At 46.0% G+C, this 20,274-nt stretch overlaps 1 protein-coding gene across 1 annotated transcript in view; it reads left to right on the plus strand.

The window, feature by feature from the left end:
- AFAP1L2 (actin filament associated protein 1 like 2) overlaps nucleotides 1–20,274 on the plus strand; it is a 509,415-nt gene that overhangs the window by 358,702 nt on the left and 130,439 nt on the right. The window contains exon 5 of the mRNA XM_085603289.1: nucleotides 6,455–6,545. Within this exon, the coding sequence (XP_085459415.1) occupies nucleotides 6,455–6,545 (91 nt within the window). The remainder of the gene's footprint in view (nucleotides 1–6,454; nucleotides 6,546–20,274) is intronic.

Genomic DNA, 20,274 nt, shown 5'->3' on the forward strand with positions numbered 1-20,274 from the left:
GTTCAGGGTAGGTTCTGCTCCATAGTCATTTTGTATTTGTCTTAATACATCTGGTACTACTGATAATGAAGGAATACCATGTGTTCTGGTATTTATGGCAGCAAAGACTGTACCCATGAGGTGCAATCTTCTAATTGTGGTGTAATCCCCATGGGCAAAAAGATTGTTAACATTCTGTGTTTTTCAAATGGTGTTGTATTTGGGAATACTGCTTCTAACTGGGTTATTTTCTGAGCTCCCCGGAAAGGAATTTGTTCACGTTTTGTGGGCACTTTGCCCATTACCGCGTGTAATGTTTGTGGAGTAATTTTAGTACCTGAGCTCTGTGTTGGAGCTGCAATAGGTGTAACTACTGTAGGTTGGACCGCGAGTGTCCTTAAGACAAAATGTGTCATGTTTCTGTAGAGTTTTATCAACTCTTTGTGTTGAATAAGTAGTTCATCCTGTGGCATTGTGTCAATGTCTGGATGTGGTGCATAGGTCACTAATATCAGCCATGTTGTTCCTGCAATCCCTAAAGGACCAAGTCTTGCTCTTTTTTTTATGTGGGGGTAGGGTGCCATTAAACCAGAAAATATGTTCCTGGAAAGTAAGAGGAATCTCAGTCTCTTCAAAAGGAGTGTAGACCGCTGGAATGTCATCATGTACGTAATAATGAAAAGGTTTTGGTACAGGTTCGGCTGCTGGGAATATAACCCATGAGTAGAATTCCTGTTTTGAAATCTTCGTGTGCCTCTATCACAAATATTACTACACCTCCTCTGAGTGATAACCCATGTTTGAGTAGTTTAACTGTTAAATGTTGTCTTACTTTGGGTGAAATTTCTATTGCATCTGCATCAACCTCACCAGTCTGATTAGGTCCTTGGTTTAAAACTCCTTCTTGGTCAGACATCGTGTTTTAGACACGAATTAACTGTCCAAGGAATTTATGAAAAGGTTTTATGCAAAGGTTTTCTGCACAATTTTTGGGAAGATTGTCCTTTCAAGCTTGATCTAATACATAGGATGTCTCGCCTACTCAGCTGTGGCGGAGTTTTTCTCCCACTTACTCCAGACGTCTCTGGGTTTTGTAAGTAGGGTCTCTGAGAATAAGCACGACTGGGCTACTCAGAATCTACTGCTTGAGTAAGTACGCCATCAATATACAACGTTGGGCACCATGAAGTGTAGTCCCAATAGTACCCTGTCATGCAGGACCTACGCTGTTTACGGATAACATATACTGTGGGTCTGGTGGCAGACTGACTCCGTACACCCCCGCCGCTTATGTTAGCCTATGGTTTGCATTAGCTAGCTCGCAGTGCCACTAGAATCTCCTGTTATCAGAGAGATTTATTTTTGGCAACTTTAGAACACAATAACCTCAGACTTGTGGAAACAATATACTACTTTTCACCCAGTCACTCGTGTATGCTTGTTTTGTTCTCAAAGAGATACAGAGAAGATGCAATTGAGCGTGTTTACAATAAGAATTTATTGTACCGTTGTTCTTCTCATGTAGGATTAGTGCGCTGTTACGACTGTAACACAGTAGCAGAGATATAGAACCCGCAGTACAGTGAATAAAAAGAAATAGTATTGTTCTACCATTTTGCGATAGTCATGAACACATACATGAATATGAAATGCATTTATAAAATAAAGTGCATGCTCCTAAGATGCCTGACTAGATGTACCTAAGTGTACCTAGCATGGGAGTAGGTGCTACAGAGCCTAAGAGCCAAGAATCCACTAGGGTTTAGGTAAACCCCAATACCTGAATAGTGAGAGTGTGAGACTTCGTCCTGGACTTGAGCTGGACACCCCGCAAGGGATAGTCAGACCACTGTCAGCTGGAGCGATGGCATGCCGGAGCCGCAGCGTCTCTGGTCAGTGAGTCGGCCTCAAAGTCTCGGTTCCCTCCTGCTTCCTGATAGCAAGAGGTGCTGTATTTATACAGTCTATGTACGTGTGTTACCCATTGTTCATTATGACGATGACGTTGGGGTGTAAACCTTGTGCGTCGATGGGAGAGGTGAAGTATGCCTCCTGGAGAGTGTACTTATCAATTATTTATATGTGCTAAGGATGACGTCTTAGCAATATCGATTGGGAAAAACCCACCCTCGGCATGTAACTAGGTGAAAAGTTTAGTACATAAAAGGCTGCAGCCCCTAGAAGGCGTGATGTCCGTATATGGCATTCTGTCCTTATTTGGAGTTATGTCCTTATAAGGCTCGTTCATATGAAATAACGGGAGCTGATGTAGGGAAAGTGTTGTATGTTCCATGGACCTACATGAGGGTGCCAATATGAAATATAACAGGAGCTTGCACTTTGATGAGCTGGCAGTAGCGTGCAGAAATATTGGCGCTGCCATTTCATGCAGTGTGGACTGGATCCCTCTGTCCTGAAAATCAAAAAAACATATGACATGAGGTGGCAGGGAAGGGGTACCCTAACACCCTGGACCTTGTGGGGGGGGTTCCGAGAGGAACCACAACTGAGGCCTTTGTGCTTCTGCTATTTATGGGAGTCGGGGTAAATAGGGAAGGGCTTGTCTCCGGCAGGAGCTGTGCTGCTCCCCGAGAGTCTCACTGGATCAGAATTTTCTTTTTTTTAAAGTGTCTGTGGTTGGTTGCCATGAATTAGAAGTTTACTCTGCAGCGAACCCATGCTGTCATTCATGCAGGCCCTGTCGCCAATTCCGTGCCCCATATGACCAAAGGTTGTGCGCGTCAGGGAATGGCTGTCCAAAGGAGTTGTGGGCAGAGCCAGGTTGCAGACCATTCCTTTTAGCTAACACATGTCACACATGTCCGTTAACCTTGTGCAGCAAGGGATGGCAACCCACAGGGCATTGGGCACTGGCCAGGCCCTGCAGCTAACCCCTCCCTACCGCCGAAGGGCATTTGAGGCAAGGGGTTGACTGTCCTCGGGGTGGTGGTTGGGTACAGGGCCTGGCTGGAGGACAGACACTGTGGACAGCCCCACGCTGATCACACCCAAAAGCTGTGCGCTGAAAAAGATTGGCTGCATTCGGTTGTTGGGCACAGGGTCTGGCCACCGGCCAGGCCTGCATCCAATGCCAAGCTTCACATGGCTGAAGACCATGTGTGATGAGGGGGCTGGGCACAGAGCTGGTCCTCAGTCCAGGCCCTGCTGCCAGCCCCACAACCACACATGGATGAAGGATTTATTACTTTAAGTTTATTAAAAAACAAAATACAAGGTTAAAATGATGTTATAGTTAGATTTAGTAATAGTATTTTACTTTCCAAGAAAGTAATTCAGAAATTAACCAAAAAAGACGAATATTTAAGTCACGCAGGCCTGTCCCAAAGACAGGACCAGCATGCAACCATTAGTGTGACCTGCCCACTGTGCGCTCAAACTCTGTTGCACACAGACACTATGCAGCTACAGAGCCAATGTATTTCCTTACTTTTAAACTTATTTTGTGCCATCTGCTGGATAGGTTAGGATCAGGCCCTGGCCTGCAGCCAAGCCCTACACTACCTCTGTGACTCTGGCCAAATTATGCATGACATTTGGCCATCTGCAGCATAACCGGAGCCCTCTGAGGGCATGCAGACTAATGCCTCTGTGCAGCAGTCACCTTCTCCTTCTTAAAACCCCCAGCCCCTGAGCACAGTCCAGAGGCCTGATTGTCCACAGTGGATCCTGCCAGTCATTCATGACCCAACCCTCCCGGCTTGGGCCTCCCTCCCCTGCCTCTTCCTTCCCCCACACAATCTGCTCTCCTTCATCTCTTACCTCTGTAGGGAGGGATGCATCAGGTCTCCAATGATACCACAAGATTGTCAGCATATCTGAACCTTGAACATGCTGCTTCAGTAAATCTCACCTCATAATTGTACCAGTTTTAAATGTACCTCTTCCATTCAAGGGAAAGATTCTTGACTTCACCCTAGTTTACCAGCAAAGTTTAGGCTAATCCTACTCCTAACTGCATTACTCTTGCAGCATTCCTCAGCAGAGATGCATTTCTTTGCCTGCACTTCACAGCAGGGCTGCACGACTCTACCTATACTTTACCAGCGTTTAACAGGGATGCGATGGTTCACAATTTCTTTTCAGAATGGCTGCAGTGTTCACCTACATTTCTCATCATGGCTGCAAAACATTGCAGGCACTTTCCAATAAGGCTGCAATGTTACACCAGCATAGTCCAGAGGTCTGCTGTGCTTTATTAATCAGTGATGTGCATTAACTTCACAGCCCTGCCCAGAAGGGCTGCAATACAGCACCAGCAACCCTCAGCAAAGCCGCAATACTTAACAAGTACTTCTTAATGGGACACTACCACATTTCTCCAAAACGTTTCACTAGTCTGTATCACTTTTCAATCAGTTTCCAGTAGGGCTGAAATACTTTGCTAAAAGAGAAGAATGAGACCCGCTTGTAATGCAAGGTCTCCTACTACACAGCATATAGCCAAGCCATCCAGAACTGAGGGAGGTTCATAGACCAAACAGCGTCTCAAGTCTGTAAATTCATCAATAAATGGTAACCAGCAGGACACAAATAGTGTGTGGGGAGAGGGCATATTATCATATGCAAATCACAATAATGTCACAGGTAGTGATGTCACAAGAAGCGATGTTGTGCTATTGTAATAATTCTCCTTAAAAGGTTGCGGATCTGTTTACAAAAACAACAAATAGACGTAATCACAAAAGAACGTTAAAATCATTTTACGTTTTATGCATGTGAAATTTTTTACACATATAAAATTGGAACTAACATCAGAAATGGTTGAAAGTGACAATATTTCTAAACCGGCATGTGGAACCTGGAAATGACGTGTTTAAACTGCTTTTAGAGACTAAATACAAGGTGCTAATACTTTGTTTGGTTCCTGCTGTTGTCCTGCCTCCAAAGCACAAAAGTGCATTAGGCAGTACAAGGGTTAACTTCGTCAAGTTCTGTGTTCCTCCGATAAGAGAGTGAAAGATAATCCCTCCTGGGCCATTCTCACAAATTAAGGTGATGCTTGCATTGAGATAGAGGTTTACAAACACTCTGAGGCCTGTGTTTGTAAATGTAAGCAGCCGCAGTTCTGGGCCACAAAGTGACACTTCTCAGCCACAAGCTAAGGGGAATGGAGTCCCCTTTTTGGGTCGAGCCTGGGCAGCGCATGCGCTGCGCTGCGAGGCATGCTGTACTCCAGTAGCGGCTCGTAGTGGGAGTGTTGCGGGGCAGTGGTTCGAGGGAGGGGCAGGGTGGGGGGTAGTAAACTCCGGCATACGGCCGACTGGAGGCAAGTACATAAATAAATAAAGAAAACGAGTTACATTGCGCACGCTGCATCGCAAATGGCGTTGCAGTGCACGCAATGTAATTCGTTTTATTTATTTATGTACTTGCCTCCGGTCGGCCATATGCTGGAGTTTACTACCCCCCAACCTGCCCCTCCCCCACCGCCCCGCAACACTCTCACTACAAGCCGCTACGACTGTACTCTGGTATGCACTTGGTGCTCCGCCCACTCTCCGCCCATCTTTTCAATTGGCTCCTGTTACTGTCATTTCCAAATGGTTGCTTCTGATTCTTTAAAAGACTTGTTAGTCCCGCCTTAGTAATGCCTTGTTTGCATTTTAACCTCCCATAAGGACTGGATCTTTTGCTTGTGTGATTACACGGTATGTTTATTTAGCTGTGAGAACTATTTTCTTTCATTATTTTGTCCTACTCCGGACACGACCTGCTTTCCTGCAATGGCCTCTCGCCTTTCTTTCTTTATTTTTCCAGTGTGGTCCGCTTTCAATACAGCGGCTGTGCGCCTTTCTTTTTTTATTTTTCCAGTGCAGTCAGCTTTTCATAGTGCGGCCGTGCTCCTTTCTTTATTTATTAAATGCATTATGTTTTTTTTAAAGCGCCCCACACGGCGCTTTTACTTTAATATCAGCCAGGTACCTTTCTTTACACGAGCCGCTTCTAAAAAAAAATATGGGTGTGAGCAACATTAAAGTAAAAGCGTGGCAATATTTGTTTGTCAACTTGACAAACAAATGCTTTTTTTGTAAAAGCGCCACATGCCGCGCTTTCACTTTAATGTCGGCCACGCCAATTTCTTTAGATGCGGCTCTTTTCAGGAAAGATGCATGGCTGACATTAAAGAGAAAGTGCTGCATGGGCGTTCTCACTAAACAGCATTTGCAATACAATATGCCTCGCGTTTATGGGAGTTTCGTAAATGCAAGACCTATTGCATTGCAAATGCTTGTTAAAAGATAGTTGGGGGCGGACTCCACTCACTCTTGACTAGAGCCCTGCTAACAAGCTTAATAAAAGGTAAATATGAGATGATTTGTTTCAGAAAAGAGCCTATTTTTGGGATGAAGTTTAAGTTAAAGCTAGTAGTGGTTCTTTGTTGTTGGATGTTACAAAAATGGGACAAATCATGTTCATCACCCTTATAATATTTTGTGTTTTTTCATTCATACAGGTTCAAGACAAGCTCTCCCTCGCGCAGACTAAGACAGAGTCTGTAGAAGGCTATTACGAAGAGGCGGAGCCCTATGATCCCTCAGTAAACGGTATGGGATTACTTTGTGTAGTCGAACAACGTGATATGTGGAAACTATCCATCTTTTCTTATACAAAACCTAATACAACACAACCACAGTATACTTCTTGAGGTGCATTTCATCCTGTACCCTTCACCCTCGCAATTCTTTCTTCTCAGTCTCTTTGAATGGTACATTGCAGTGGTGGCTGGTGACATTTGAAAGTGGTGAGATGTAAAATTATTTTCGTACTGCACCACAGCGAGTGAGCGTAGTGAGCGAGCCGGAACAACCTACGGAGGGTTCGAGGGTTCACCCCCCCCCCCCCCCCGAGAATTTTTTTAAAAAAGAGTGGACAAATGGTGCATTTTCAAGAAAATTTGAGAAAGCAATAAGGTTAAGAAAGCAATTGTGAAAGTGCAGTTTTTAAATTAATAAAGAGATGTCATATAACATCGGTAGCTGCTTATTCAGTATAACCACAGAGCTTCATAATCGTGGAACGGTTCGAGGTATGTTAGGGCCTGAAAGAGTTGGAAATCATGGCACACTGTTTTAAGGGATGCTAGGACCTCAAAAGGGGTTTAAAATGTTAGTACTCTGTTTGGGAGAAGTTTGGATCTGAAAGTTAGAAACCATTGCACTTTGTTTAAGAAATGCTAAGGAGGAATTAGTTCATGGTTAACACTCTGCCGGGACCTATCTGCAATTCTGCACTCAAACAGCGTCACATTAATTGTAATTTTGCAATAACATTCAAACTTCGGTACAACGTTCGAGATTCTCGAGAAACACATAGCAGCACAGAATTTAAAAATTGACATTTATTCAGACAGACCACCTGTTGGAAAATGCTGCACTGTGCTGCTACGGGTCAAAGAGGAAAGGTGAGTGGACAAGGTCACCTCTGTCCTTTCACCTTGACAAGGTGTATGTACTGAGCGGGGTGACCGACCCTCTGCACTGAGGGAAGGTGATGCACAGGGCAGATGCGGGTGATGTAGTCATGGCACAGAGCGAAGGCGAGACGGTGAGAGATGGCGGGTCACTTCTCACTTCATTGCCTGCAGAGTCAGGCAATGAAGTCGAATCGGGAGTCCGGAAATGAAGTGAGAAGTGACCGGCCATTTCTCACCGTCGCGCCTTTGCTCTGTGCTATGAATACATCGCCCTCATCTGCCCTGCGCATCACCTTCCCTCGGGCTCCCGTTCTTTCCAGGCCCAAGTGCCCGCCATGCAGCAGTGAGTGAGGGCAGCACTCGAAGAAAAGACAAAGGCCCGCACAATGCACCTAAGCCTGATCGATGGAGCAAGCAACACTAGGTACGCAGACGGTGGTAGGTTTTTATCTGGGGAATGGATTAATTAATAAAACGCAGAGGCTGTTGTTTTGTTAATCTGGTCCTTGCCCCACAGGGTCTTTCCAGGATCTGCAAAAAAAATCATAATACAAGGGCCTCCCTCAACCCAACATGCACCCGCCCCTCTCCCTCTCTCAGCGAACAGCTCTATCATTGTTAAAGAGCGCCCTGCCCTCTTATTAAACCAGGACAGCATTGGCACTATCAGCCAGAAAATGTGCCCTGCTGAGATGTACTTAGTTGGTGAAACTAGAATCTCCGGCGAAGCCAGCTGTGCTGTAGCGCCCCGTGCGATGACCCCATTCAGCGCTCCAGAGATTGTACAGTTATCAGAGGTGGTTGGATCCTACGTGGATGTAGGGGTTTCCATACTCTGCGTCAGTCCTGCGGATACCTCTCAGTATGAAAGACAAAGCACGTCGGTGATAACACAACACGACAGGTTAAAACACTACCCGGCGTTTCAAAACACCAAGGTCTGAGGAGCTTGTGTTTAGATATTACAGGCCCTCCCTGCACGGGCGGCGTGGCTGTGGAAAATGTAGTGCACACAGAACTGCATGGTTCATTGGCACACAGACCATCCGATTGTGGCACCAGGGCAGTGTTAGGATTGAAGCCGCGCTGCACATTGCCTCTCCTCTGACGCTGTCCTTGTCAGAGTGGCGTGTGCGTTTAATTTTTATTGTGGTACATCCTACTCACAACTTTCACACCTCAAACACTGTTACTGTGGGTGTGTCGGGGTCCTTGCCCAGTTAACAGGTCCGGTTAATGGTGGCCATGTTCAGTGACGTAACATTATGTGCACCACCACTGGTGTTGCACGTTACAAGGCCTCAAATTTAAGTTGAATTTGATTTTTTTTAAATAATAATCTAATTATTTTATGTAACTGACTGTGCTGCAAGCCAGTGTGACGTGGAGGGCTGGAGATGCACGTCACGTAAATCAAATGATGCAGTACTGGTTAATCCACTCGTGTCACGGACCCGCAGTTGTCTCTGCGACGACCAGTCTCGGACTCACTAATATCTAGAGTCGACTAGAAGGGTGGCCGATTTGCCCAGCAATGGCAGCATGACCAATAACTGCATGGCTTAAAAATAAGCTATTACACTGATTGACCATTGCTACGTTGGGCGGGCCCCAACTCCGTGGTGCCAAGTCAGGGCTGCGGCTGCCTCTGCTAGTGCGAGACTAGACTGGCAACCGCGCTCTACATGATGCAGCAGCCAATCCAGATGCTGCTCTCTTATAGAGAGCAGCGCCAGGATTGGGGTGAGCAGGCAAATTCGCCGCTCATTTTGTCACTACTGGGGTCTGCGTTTTTTGGACAACCCCCAGTCACAAGTATGAATGCTGAAGAGATGCACTGTGCGCATGTTGGGTTCCTGGCCGGGGAAAGGCAGCCGGCCAAACCCAACATGCACACTGACGTCGTGCCACACTCATGACAGTGCGCGCCACTCGGTCAACTGGCTCAACTGTTGCCACGTGACGCGGCCGCTCCAGTTCAAATTATGCAATTTCAACTTTCAACCTTAAAGTTAATGTACTTTATTTAATAGATTGAAAGGTAAAATATTACAATAATTATAAGTGGGGCAACGCCCCACCGCCTTAACGCAAAAACCGCCACTGGGGCCCGGCAGTCTGCCTACAAAAAGAGCCCAAACTAAGTTTAAAACAAGGAAACTGAGGTACTTCACACACTTCGAATCCTACCACCCAGCCACCATCGCCAGAAGTACTCAATCTGCTCGTGGCAGAGCCTGGCGTGGATACATACAAAGTGCAAACATCACGCATGGTGAAATTCAGACAGAAAGTAGGCCAGGGCACTAAATAAAAAATGGCCCCCATAAGCAAATCAGATAAAAAAATGCGGCCACATTTGTAAATTGGACGTTAAGCATCAATGGAGTGTCCTTGCGTTCCTCAGAACTTGGGCTTCATTTAGTACATAAACACAAGTGGTTCTGTCAGATAGTCTCTGTCGCATACATGATTAATACATATGGGGAACTTAATAAAAAAAAACATAGGTCTGAATAATTCAATGCATCTCATATATTTTGTAGAAATTCAATAACAGTAATTCATATCGTTCAACAAAGGTGCTCCATGCGATTGCCCTATTGAGAAGTCCAACTATGCTATCACGCCGCGTCTGTCATTGTCTACCGGAAGAGTTCCAGGCTACGCCACATTACCACAGGAGAGAACACTCAACTCTTTCAGCCAGCTACCACCAATTTGTTTGGAGGTGCAAGAATATTCTCCACAGGTGTTAATTAGACTCTTTTTTTTGCCGACAGGGCTTTTCATTCTGGTCCATGGGGTGGCCTTTGACCAGATAGTGCATGGGGTAAAACCTAACTTGGCTCCCACGTCCGCTGTTCATGGCAAATACTCCAAACCTTCCTCTGCTTATGATGATGGTGACGCTCATTCAGTAATCTTACTCCCTTTTCCTCCCCTGCCTTACCCCAGTCACCTGTAGCTGAGCTCCTGCCTGAGAGCCAAAGGGGCCAGGAGTGGGATGAGAGGTGTGGAGGGGGGAAATGGGACTGCAGCAGCCCCTCTACATTGCAAGAATCTACAGCTGTGTCATTACTGTGGGGAAAAGTGGACATTTGGCACACAAACAAGTGTTCTTGTAGCAATCTTAAAAATTGACAACTCCCTGAAGGACAAAGTGCTGAAATATTTATGCATGTAAGTATTTGTATGTATATGTCTGTGTATGCTAATACGTAATATGTAATATTATATTATTTACTATTAGTGTCATAAAACATGGATCACACTTACCTGCACAGAATCTTTGGTGGCAGTTGTCCTAACTAAAAAATATTGTTTAAATACATGTTGCATGCTTGTGGGTGAGAGTGTTTGTGAGATAGGAGCGTGTGTATGTGTAAGCATGTATCTGTATGGGTATGTGTGTGTGTGAGTGAACATGAGAGAGTCAGTAACTGGTAGTAAGTGAGACTGTTTGAAATTGAATCCCAAATTTTCTATTATTTGACGCAAGGCAACGTTGCACCAAAGATGCTCTGCTGTCTTGCGTCAGAGAGAAAAAAGACACCATATCTGCTAAGGTATGGTGGATTGTTTTGCTGCCTGTCCGCTGTTGGACTTTTGGCAGCCACATGCTAACACAATGCACCCTTGTGCCATAATGCATAAGCATAAAGCATAGGTTTTTTACTGACAGGGGGTACGTTCCAGTACAACAACTATGCGTTGAGCCATTTCTCACTTTGTATATGTGCTTTACAATGTAAACATTTCTCCTTGTTATGCCTGCCTCAAGCAGTCGTAAGATTTTGGTGCAAATTCATCTCTGCCAATGTTTGTAGATACAGATTTGTGTCAAAACCAATATGTGGTTGCATGGGAACACCCATGCACCATCCATGGAATGCCCACTTTATGCAAAACAATGCAAAGCAGTGCATAGCACAACCTTGCGATACTTTGGGATACTATCCAATGCAAACAGGATTTGAGTTGGATAAAAAATCCCACATTAACGTTTTGCAACAGGTTTGCGTCACAAAAGTGAGCAAACCTGGACCTTAGTGTCAGTAAGTATGAGTGGTACTAAGAGTGAAAGTGAGTGAGATTTAGGAAGAAAAGTGTAAGGGGGGTGTAAGAGAGTGTGAGTGGGATGTTGGGGTCTTGTGGCATGCCTTTCTGGAAAAGATTCTGGGTCAAGGGTCATATGCTCTTACTAAGGTTAAAGGGTATGTGATGTCACTTGCACTACCCTTGGCATTTTGGTGAATCCACACCCATTGCAGTGTATTGGAAAAATGGGAGGAGGAGGAAATAAGAGAACTAGATGGACATGGGAGATAGCATCATGCAGAAACAATTAATAAAATCCGTTTTCTTTGGAGCCCTTTTCGCAGTGAGACTGCTGGATGACAGCTCCCTTTCCTTCTCTGTGTCAGCGCCCTGTGCTTCAGCCCAGCACGACCGAGCCCAAAGTCGGCCTTGTTAATGGTTTCACACTTTAGATTATAACTAAGTGCTAGCAAAACCTGGGATTTATAGATTCACTATTTATAGATTATACATATAGGTTGAAAAAATCGCATCATGGAAAGTGCTAATCGCTAAAACGCCGATTCTGGACGAAAATCCCACGAAATTAAGAGTCAGTGGACAGTACTGTATTCTGATCAGTCCTTAATTTGAGCCGGAGATTTCTGGTGCTGAGCACCGGCACTTAATTGGTTTCTGGTGCTCGGCACCGGCACCTAATTGTCAGCACCACACTTAGGGCAGTCTGCCACAAGGTGGCGCTGCTCATGTAATTTAGAGATGAGCAGTATAACAGCGGTTTAGGAAAACAATATACATTAAAAAATTACTAATACCTGCCTCTCCAGCCATTCCTTTAGCTTTGGGGACCTGGAATAATCCGAACTGTCGCATTTACATGCGAGAGAGATGGTTAATAGTTGTTTTGGCAGCGATGACAGGGGCGATGGGTGGTACAAGCTGCAGTGGCCTCCTGGTCAGAGCCCTGGCACTTAATATTTTACAAATTAAGTACTGATTCTGATCTCAGCACTGCCATGGCTGTTTGGTTAAAAGCCGTTTTGGGGGAAATAACGTAAACTCGTAGTGTACCATTTTGGTGCATGGGCCAGACGAGGTCCGGATTTCTAGCTTTGTGGAACGGTTCGAATAAATCTTTGCCGTTCTAGTTTATATATTCTGCCGGTAGTGTTAGTGCTACGCCAAGAATACGGCGGTGCAACAGTGACACTAGGTGGCCACTGAGAGCATTGCGCTGACTGTATGGCTGGAGTTACGCGCTGCTTATTGTGAGTTTGGGACCACAAAATCCTCGCTCCGCATTGCCGTGTGCGACCCACTGAAGAGGGGCCTGCTGGTTTATATCCCTAGCTCAGATCTTTTCGTGCCGCCTACAAACTTGAAGGCTGACTCTCTCTAAGTGACTGCTTGTGATGTCAGGCAGCAGCCAGACAGCGATCCAATCACAGAGCTGCACAAACATACCATGTTGTCTCGGCGCTCCCATCCTTTTAAATGAAAATACACTTTTACCTAACCTATACGGCGAGTACTGCTATACAACTTCACGCTAACTTTTCACAAACCACTTTGCACGCTCGTCGCTATTATATGACATTTATTTGTCCCAAAGTCTTTCTTTCCACCTTCGAACTCGGCCTTGACTGCATGCGCTCCAGTCCAGTGGTTAATTTGTAAAAAAAGAAAAGTGCCGGGGCTCTCCTCAGGAAGCAGCTTGCACCAGGCCATGTCCCCTGTTAGCGCCGCCTAAAACAGAATCAACTATTAACCATAAAAGTGGTAGAGGAGGTGGGTAATAATGGCTAGAGCTGCCGACTGGGGTGCCAGGTTAGAATCTCGGCGTCCCCACATCCTGTGATTCTGGGCAAATCACTTCATCTCCCTGTGCCTACCATAACGAATGTGCCCTTAATGAAAAGCACCAGTGTTTATGATTAAGGACCCATGAGGCTGACAAATGAAAATATTGCTGACACGACATGTCAGGATATAACGCAGTGTGTTAATTTCAAAATTAGAATGAGATGTGAAAACAAGGCACATGTAGAGCAATAAAGCCGACGGACAGCCATCGGCACAGGTTCTCAAGGGCTGTTTAAAGTAACAATGGACTATCTTACTCTGTGACCGCCATTACTGAGGAAACCTGCGTGGAGTTCGGAGAGGGGTTCTCTTGCTGCATATATTTTGGCGGGAGTGCAGTATGGGGAAGGAGATTTTTGAAGTGTCATAACTACTGTAGGAAACCCAATTTGATAAGGGGACAGTTAGGAGCATAATGAAAGCCACGAGACAACTAAGCACAGAGCAGCAAGTTGTGCACAGCAAAGCAAGCAAGGGCTTAGTTGATGCTAAGCTGCCAGCGTTCGGCAAGCTAGGATTTGCCACAAGTATGAGGCTGGCCTGGAAAAAGCAGACACGGAAAGTGGGCAACTCAGTCTAGGAAACCATCCAGGGAAAATTACAGTTGGAAAAGTAAATAAGGGAAAGGATCAACAAAGTGCTATCGCCATCTCCAAACCTTTCCCTCTGAGAATATAAATGTCTCGCTTTTCCTGCCCAAAAGGCAATCAGCGTCTACCACAAAGAGGCGCTCTGTGGACCTCATTTTGACCATAGACCCAGACTTCAGAGGACAGGGATCTGGAACTGCTGCGCAATAGGGGAAGAAAGGCCTTACAAAACTGGGGGATTCCACATGGTGCCCTGGGGCATAATTGCTCGGAGCCAGTCTTCACTCATGGAACAGTAACATACCAACCACCAACACAATCAATAACAAGCATTTGCAATGCAATAGGTCTCGCATTTATAAGAGTTTGAGCTATTGGCATTGTAAAATTACAATGCTTTTTATTTGTGTTTTGGTTTTAAAACAAATAAAAGGCATTGTCATTTACAATGTCAGTAGCATAAACTCACATAAAAGCAGTGTGTGGAGTGCAGCAGTGTGTGGCGTGCAGCGGCGTGCAGCAGTGTGCGGCGTGCAGCAGTGTTTCGTGTAGCAGTGTGAGGCATGCAGCACTGTGTGGCGTGCAGCGGCGTGCAGCAGTGTGCGGCGTGCAGCAGTGTGCGGCGTGCAGCAGTGTGTGGCGTGCAGCAGTGTTTCGTGTAGCAGTGTGCAGCGTGCAGCAGTGTGCGGCGTGCAGCAGTTTGTGGCATGCAGCAGTTTGCGGCATGCAGCAGTGTGCTGCGTGCAGCAGTGTGTGGCGTGCAGCAGTTTGTGGCATGCAGCAGTTTGCGGCATGCAGCAGTGTGCTGCGTGCAGCAGTGTGTGGCGTGCAGTGGCATGCAGCAGTGTGTGGCGTGTAGTAGTGTGTGGTGTGTAGCAGTGTGCGGCGTGCAGCAGTGTGCGGCGTGCAGCAGTGTGCAGCGTGCAGCAGTGTGCGGCGTGTAGCAGTGTGTGGCGTGTAGCAGTGTGTGGCGTGTAGCAGTGTGTGGCGTGTAGCAGTGTGTGGTGTGCAGCAGTGTGTGGCGTGCAGCAGTGTGTGGCGTGCAGCAGTGTGTGGCGTGCAGCAGTGTGTGGCGTGCAGCAGTGTGTGGCGTGCAGCAGTGTGAGGCGTGCAGCAGTGTGAGGCGTGCAGCAGTGTTTCGTGTAGCAGTGTGTGGCGTGCAGCAGTGTGTGGCGTGCAGCAGTGTGTGGCGTGCAGCAGTGTGTGGCATGCAGCAGTGTGTGGCGTGCAGCAGTGTGTGGCGTGCAGCAGTGTTTCGTGTAGCAGTGTGCGGCGTGCAGCAGTGTGCGGCGTGCAGCAGTGTGCGACGTGCAGCAGTGTGCGGCGTGCAGCAGTGTGCGGCGTGCAGCAGTGTGCGGCGTGCAGCAGTGTGCGGCGTGCAGCAGTGTGAGGCGTGCAGCAGTGTGAGGCGTGCAGCAGTGTGTGGCGTGCAGCAGTGTGTGGCGTGGTTTGTAAACAACAAGAAAAGCGGACATCAAAGGAAGGGTGGGAGGGAACGAGCATTGGGGTGTGAGTTATAACGAAAGTTAATTGTTGTAAGAGGGGATGCAGGAAGTGAGGCCGAGCGCGCGCTTGCGAAAGCAGTCTGCTGCTTTCAAGTCCGATGCCAGATGCCAGCTTCGCGCTTGAATGCCTCACATGCACTGGCCATAAACCGCATTCCTAAGGTCTTGTGCCCCTTACTAAATCTCTCTGAATGCGTGAGGCGGCGCACGCGCAGGAAGTAGCTGGTGGCAAATGGAATGCGCGTGGTTGTGCGTGTAACCACCACCCGATCCGCCTGGGAAGCCTTTGGGAGCATTTTCTGAAGCCCCTACATAAGTCTCGCTGAGTGATTGCTTACGCGATAGCCAGGCGAGACCTAAAAAGCAGCGTTACTTACCGAGTCACGTTACGTAACGTTAAGTTCACTGTCTTTATTATTGGAGGCCTGGCCTTCTACTGCACTCAGGTTCAGCACACAACACGCTGCTTCAAATAATAGTGCCTGTCGGACGTGACTGCTGGTGCCTGTGCATTGTGCTTGTGTACCGCATGATAGTAAAGACAGGAAGGCGACATGAAGTTTTAAAAAGGTTACAGCACGCACGCTTGTGGGGCTGCAGCAGGGCCAAATCCAGCCCAATCAGTGGCCCGCCCACCGGAAACACTGACTGAAGGGGCATGGATTTATTATCGACTCTCAGCTCTTCACCGGGGAGTAGAAGAGAAGGAGACAGAGTGAGTGACTATGATTGGGAACAAATATTATTGGGTGACGTGACACAGACACACGTTGTGCAGTCGTGGTTTATGTTAGTTGGCACACAGGTCTCCAGACCCGGCCCTGATAAATAAGTGCCGGTGCTAAGCACTGATGCGCTCTTGGTCATTGACAAGTCAAGTGTACAAAGTGAGTCACTTGGTTATCCAATTGGAACTGGACCGTATTTTGGCCATGGGACACCAATGGTAAAGAGTATTCATGAATGACACCAGCAGGTAAGCATCTGCCCCAGGACCAGAAGAAAATACCTCATTATCGTTCTCTGTTTTTATGGCCTTACCTGGAAAAACTGGGAATGCTTAGCAGTCGTCTCAATGTAGGTAGTGAATGTAGTGATTTCTCCTTAAAAAAAAATACATCCATACACATTAACCCTGGGCGGAGTTTGCGGAATTCTGCTACGCGGAACTCCACGAAGTGCAAAAAAAACTCAGCCGCGCTACGTGGAGCTACGCAAGCGGTTGAGTGCGTTGGATAAATGCTGTTCGCTGGGATCTTCAGTGCCAGCACTGTGCAATCATCACGAACAGCACCATACATAGCTCAAGCGGGCGCTGCTTCCTTATTGCCACTCGAATAGATTTTTACTCGAGCGACAGCTTTCTCAATGCGAGCGAACAGTTTCTCAACGCGAGCGGTCACGAGCATAAGCGACCGCTCGCAATGAGAAATCTGACCGCCTGCCGTGGGAAATCACGCCGGGAGGTTGATTTTACATGCTCGCCAACGTGATGTTGACGATTGCGAAAGAGGAAAAATCTCACTGGGAGTTGGATTTTTCTCGCTCACGCTCGCCAACTTGATGTTGATGAACGCGAGCGAGGCAAAAAACTCTGCGGAGTTCTGAGCCCAGACTTAGGCTGGATTCCAAGTGTGGTGGACGAATGCCACCATCCCAGCTACCAGATATTGTCCAGTGGGAAGTATTAGACATGACTTTACCACTTTGCAAAATACGTTGGTAATAAATACTGTATTAAAATTATGTGCAAGGCCCCCAAGATAGTGGCATTACCTTGTTACAACTGTTCATGAGCATTGCCATCAGAATCACCAACCCCATATGTTTTCTAATCAAACAGTTAGAAATCTTTGAACCAGGCAACACTGTTTTTAAATTCCACCTTATCCTTAAGACCAAATAATTTGCAAATGGACATTCAATTTTTGACGTATTTCTCAGTTTCTGTTTTTTGGGAAGACATCGAATCGGGCTGCATTGGTAATAAGTCTCCAATAGGAAAACTGCACACAATATGCAAATTACATCATCCTGGAAGTAACAGCACCCAGTCTCAGTCTTAAATGTGGTATAGTGCAAAATATATGGGTTTTGGACACAGCATCCCCCTATTCAATCTCATGTCACATACTTGGTCAAATTGTTTGACCTTGTGAAAATCATATACTGCACATGCCTCTGTCCTCTTACACCCTGCTATGTCAAAACTTGGTAATAGAGTCAATACAGAAAATTAGCACCGAGCACATACATCCAGGACAGACCCCAGCACATTTTTGTTAATCAATGATTGATTTTATGACATGTTCACCTCTGCATGACTATAAATGCCCACTTGGTCCCCCACCATACCTGATTGATAAGGCATCATACCCCCTTAAAGTTTTGTATTTTCCATTGTGTTGCGATTACAATAAATATGTGAAAATCAAACCCTCAATACATATTAGAAGGGTTGAAAGTATATTCTAAAAGTTCATGAAGGCACAATGTTATATTTTTACTTTTTCACATACATGACTATTAACTCAGTTTGGCTACAGATGGACGGCCGCCTGTAGTAAAGGCTTTGGGGTGCTTTAGAGCAGCTGCTCTCTAGACACTCAGATTCCTCTTATTGGCATCTTTAAAGGTGAGAACTTCTCTCTAGCTCAGCAGAGCTCCTTCTTTGATCCAGGCAGCTCCTGCCTCCCCTTCCCTAGTGAGCAGAGGCTGGCTCTTCACAGCAGACACTCCGCGTTGACCAGTGTGAAGAGCAAAATGCTGAACATTTGGTGTCCTGCAATACCTATCTGCAGGAAATGAGAAAGACACCCTACATTCGGGAAATGTCACAAAAAGCAGATTGTTTACCACCCTAGTGGTGAGACTCCCCACATAAAAGGGGTTTACACTTTGCCACTTCCAGAAGAAGGGATTGTTGAAAGAACCAAGTAACTATAGGATGATAGCTCTGCTGGACGAGGATGCCAAGGACTATGCATTCCGTCAGCTGAATGATTTGATTGTGTTTTAAAAATTCACTGATATGAAAAGGGTATTAGAACTAATAGCAAAACAGTGAACATTAGTCTTCCCTTATCAGTGTTGGTTGACCGACATGGCACAAAGTGGGACGCCTGTTTTCTAGATCATAAAATTACATTTAAAACAATTAGCTGCAATTACTCTGGAATCAACTAGTTTTCTGTGGTATTTAATACTTCATGTTAAGGGCAGTTCTAGTAACACATATTAATGCCTAGGTTCGGGTGAAGTTAGGCGATAATAGGTCTTTGTCAAGAAAAATATTAACTAACAAAGATTTAAAATATGGATGTGTTTTGGAACACCTGCTGGGGCCGCATTAGGAATAGGACGTACTTTCCCTGTTTGGGCCACAGGGCACCTTTAAACAGGTGTGCAGGGTGCAAACAAGGACAGTGCACTCTATTATGATGAATGCACTGCCCTAAGGGGATTTGTGAACTCAAGTTGCCCTAGGGGCAGCACATGCAGTGAAATACAGAGTAGCAGCTTCAAAGTTGCTCTGTGTTTCTCTGAGCAGGAGGTATCCCGCCTGCATTTGGAAGAGGAGAGAGAGATCTCCTTTTAGACAGGTGCAGTGAATGACTGCATTCACCTGCAGGAGGATGTCTAGGGGTTCCATGTAAACCTCTTCCACCAATTCAGAGGGTTGCCCTCTGGGCATGCTCTGACAGAGAGCCACCTTTTTGTTGCACTTTCAGTGCACATCAAGGGCCTCTTTGCCTCTTCACCCACGTCTGTAATATGGTGTGGCTGCAAACGCATAGAGATTCTATATTTGCATAGGGCCACTCCTCCATGCAAATGAGGGAACACCCTCTGAAGATAGCACTGGTATTGCATGTGGACCAGCGCTATCAGTATTACAGAAGGGGCCGCACAAGCTGCTGCGGACCCTTCTGTAATAGCAAAGTGCCCCGGGATGCACAAAGTAGACGCATGTGCCTGTTGCCCACCCCAAGGCACTTTCCATAGTATGGTCCTGTTGTTTAATCTGTATGCAGCAGATATGAGATTTACACTTGTGAACTGCTGAGTCTGGCTACCAAAGCTTGGCGGCACCATGGGAAAAATTGTTACCGTATGTAGATGAAACGTCTTATTAGACATAACAGGTATTTGGGTTACATCATATGCTAAATATCTTCGAAGGGTATTACACTAAGAGCTGCTCATCCATTAATCATGCAAAGCTCCCCTCTCCAAATATTTCAGGCTGCGGTTTCATGAAAGTGGCACTCATTTAGCACATTTAGCCTCTTCGAAGCCCCAGGTCAATTCCCTCATGTTTGCTCTGCAGTGTCTTTCACCAGAATTGTCTGACCTCCGGTTATGCCTCTCCTGGACTTCATGGCCCATCTGGAAAAAATGATGAAATGGCTAGAAATGATACAGTGCAACTTGTATAGAAAGGTTTTCCATTTTCCATCATCATCATCAATAAAGTCCTAGATCCTTGTGGAAAATTGTCTTTATGGCAAGAACTGGAGAATTTGAGACCCCATGAAAGAAAATGCATAGCTTGTCTCCATCTAAAGAACTTCACAAGAATTGGATATGCAAGTCCTTTAGAAAGAGGATACCCCTGTAGCTTGCTAAAGTTGCACTCAAGAAATAGGTGCAATGTAAATCATTTGCGGATTTTCATGTTTATGTATCAAAAAGAATCCCCCAGTGGAGTAGTGCAATCTTACCAATTGGGTATCTATTAACCTTCCTTATGGAAGGCAACGCTATTCAAAGGTAAAAAGGAATAGGGCAAACTCTGGTGATTTCAAATTCTCCTTCACATGAATGCAGAATAGAAACCATCTTAGTTGTAGACTCTACG

This window comes from Triturus cristatus, chromosome 1_2 (genome assembly GCF_964204655.1).
Source record: "Triturus cristatus chromosome 1_2, aTriCri1.1, whole genome shotgun sequence".
In the NCBI taxonomy this organism is placed as follows: Eukaryota; Metazoa; Chordata; class Amphibia; order Caudata; family Salamandridae; genus Triturus; species Triturus cristatus.